This window comes from Fukomys damarensis, unplaced genomic scaffold (genome assembly GCF_012274545.1).
Source record: "Fukomys damarensis isolate Sample0158 unplaced genomic scaffold, DMR_v1.0_HiC HiC_scaffold_37, whole genome shotgun sequence".
Classification (NCBI taxonomy): domain Eukaryota; kingdom Metazoa; phylum Chordata; class Mammalia; order Rodentia; family Bathyergidae; genus Fukomys; species Fukomys damarensis.
In genome coordinates, this window is record NW_022900949.1 from 27,220,894 (window position 1) to 27,222,574 (window position 1,681).

The 1,681-nt window shown below is 56.8% G+C and overlaps 1 protein-coding gene across 1 annotated transcript in view; it reads right to left on the bottom strand.

Moving 5' to 3' along the window:
* The window catches only part of Hdac11 (histone deacetylase 11), a 13,841-nt gene extending 12,179 nt beyond the window's left edge, over positions 1–1,662 (bottom strand). The window contains exons 1-2 of the mRNA XM_033759517.1: positions 1,561–1,662; positions 1,090–1,238 (exon numbers count right to left, since the gene is read on the bottom strand). Of these exons, the coding sequence (XP_033615408.1) occupies positions 1,090–1,238; positions 1,561–1,568 (157 nt within the window). The 5' untranslated portion in view covers positions 1,569–1,662. The remainder of the gene's footprint in view (positions 1–1,089; positions 1,239–1,560) is intronic.
* Between the last annotated feature and the right edge of the window lie 19 nt (positions 1,663–1,681).

Genomic DNA, 1,681 nt, shown 5'->3' on the forward strand with positions numbered 1-1,681 from the left:
TGCAAGCCCAAGTCCTGAGTTTCATTCCTGGTAAAAAAAAAAAAAAAAAAAAAGTGCAGTTAATAGAGAAACAGGTGGTGTGAGGAGACAGCAAGGTCCCACGAAGGTTTCCACCTATGTTTGAGAAAGGCCGCACTATACCCCCTCCCTGACAGGTACCAGACAAGCCTGGCTCCATTCTGCAGAAGAAACTCAGGCTGAGAGAAGGGAGTGGTGCGGGGCCCTATGTGAAGCAGCCCACGACGCTCTCGGCGGAGGGTGAGGGACTGCAGACCGGAAGTGACCGGCCAGACTCATCCTCAAGGCCCCAGCTCCTCGCTGATCACTCCGCTTCCTGCTTTTCTTTGGAAGCTCACTCTGGTCACCACTGGGGATGGAAAATCCGTGTCCCCTGACATCAGTAGGAGGTAACCAGAAATAAAAAACAAATTCAATGGAAACCACCAGTGTTATCAATCTCCAATTTGATCCTATTTTCTGTAAGACACACGCAGAGCCTGAGCTGTTATAAAGGAAGATGAGGAGCTCAGGTGCCAGCGATGGGCTAGCCGTCCCCGGTGTGATCAGAAGGTGGCCACAACTTTAAAACAATCAGTGTTTCATCCAGTGTCAAGTAACATTTCTACCTCTCTCAGTTAAAGAGCCCATGATTCAAGGAACAGAAGGACATCCATGCACACTACATGATGCCTGAATCTCCCACCCAGAGCAGAGCCCAGGTTGCAAACCATTTACAGTGAGGTCCGCCCAGAGCAGGATGGAGGATTTAGTCCCAGCTGGGGCACCTGGAGCAGTGCTCCAGGCCCACTATGTGGTATGTCTTTGGGCAAGTTTGCAAACTTTCTGGGCCCCCACTTCTCCATTTATAATCAAACGTGGCTTCTCCTCTACTGGGCCTCGGGGGTGAAGACTTCTGTCCACAGTGACAGGGCCAGGGTCCCCCCATGCTTGTTGGGAGTCTGTGTTGGGCGGACAACCCGGGCAGAAGGTGGTCAGAGGCTGGAGGCAGTGGTAGGAGGATCCGCAGCTGATGCTGGGACGCCAGTGGGGACAAGTGGGCTGGAGGAAGCAGAGTAGGGGCCTTCCTACCTTTTAGGAAACTGATCACTTTGCCCCATTTGCCCGCGTCGAAGGGGTGCAGCTTCTCCAGGCCCATAAAGGTGATATTGTAGCGCGGCGAGTACACGATCGGCCAGCGCGTTTCTGGCACATGCTGGTACAGCTGGGTGGCGTGTGGCCTTGACGTGCATGGGGACAGACGCACAGATGGGGACAGCCTCGGGGCGAGGGGGAGAAAGCTGCCTCGCCTCCCTTCCCCTGACCCAGCCACCCACTCCCTCTGCCTCAGAAATAGGTCATGAACAGCAACGAGAAGCAAAACAGCTCCTCACTGGGCCCTGGAAGAGCTTCCCTGCACCCAGCTGCAGCCTGGCTCACTCTCGGCGTCCTGGGGAGCAGACACCGCCGCGGCACCCCTGTGACAACGCTGTGACACTGGGGACCAGGTGTGCCCAAGGTCACACTCCAGGTGCGCCTGGCGACAGGGCCCCAGCAGCGCACCTCTGCATAACAACAGCAGCGGCCTGGTGCCCAGCTGTGAACCGTGTGGGCGTCTGCGTCCCAAGCAGGGAGGCCTCAGAACCGCGAAGGACGCAAGCGCCCGCCAGATCCCGGCCGGCCC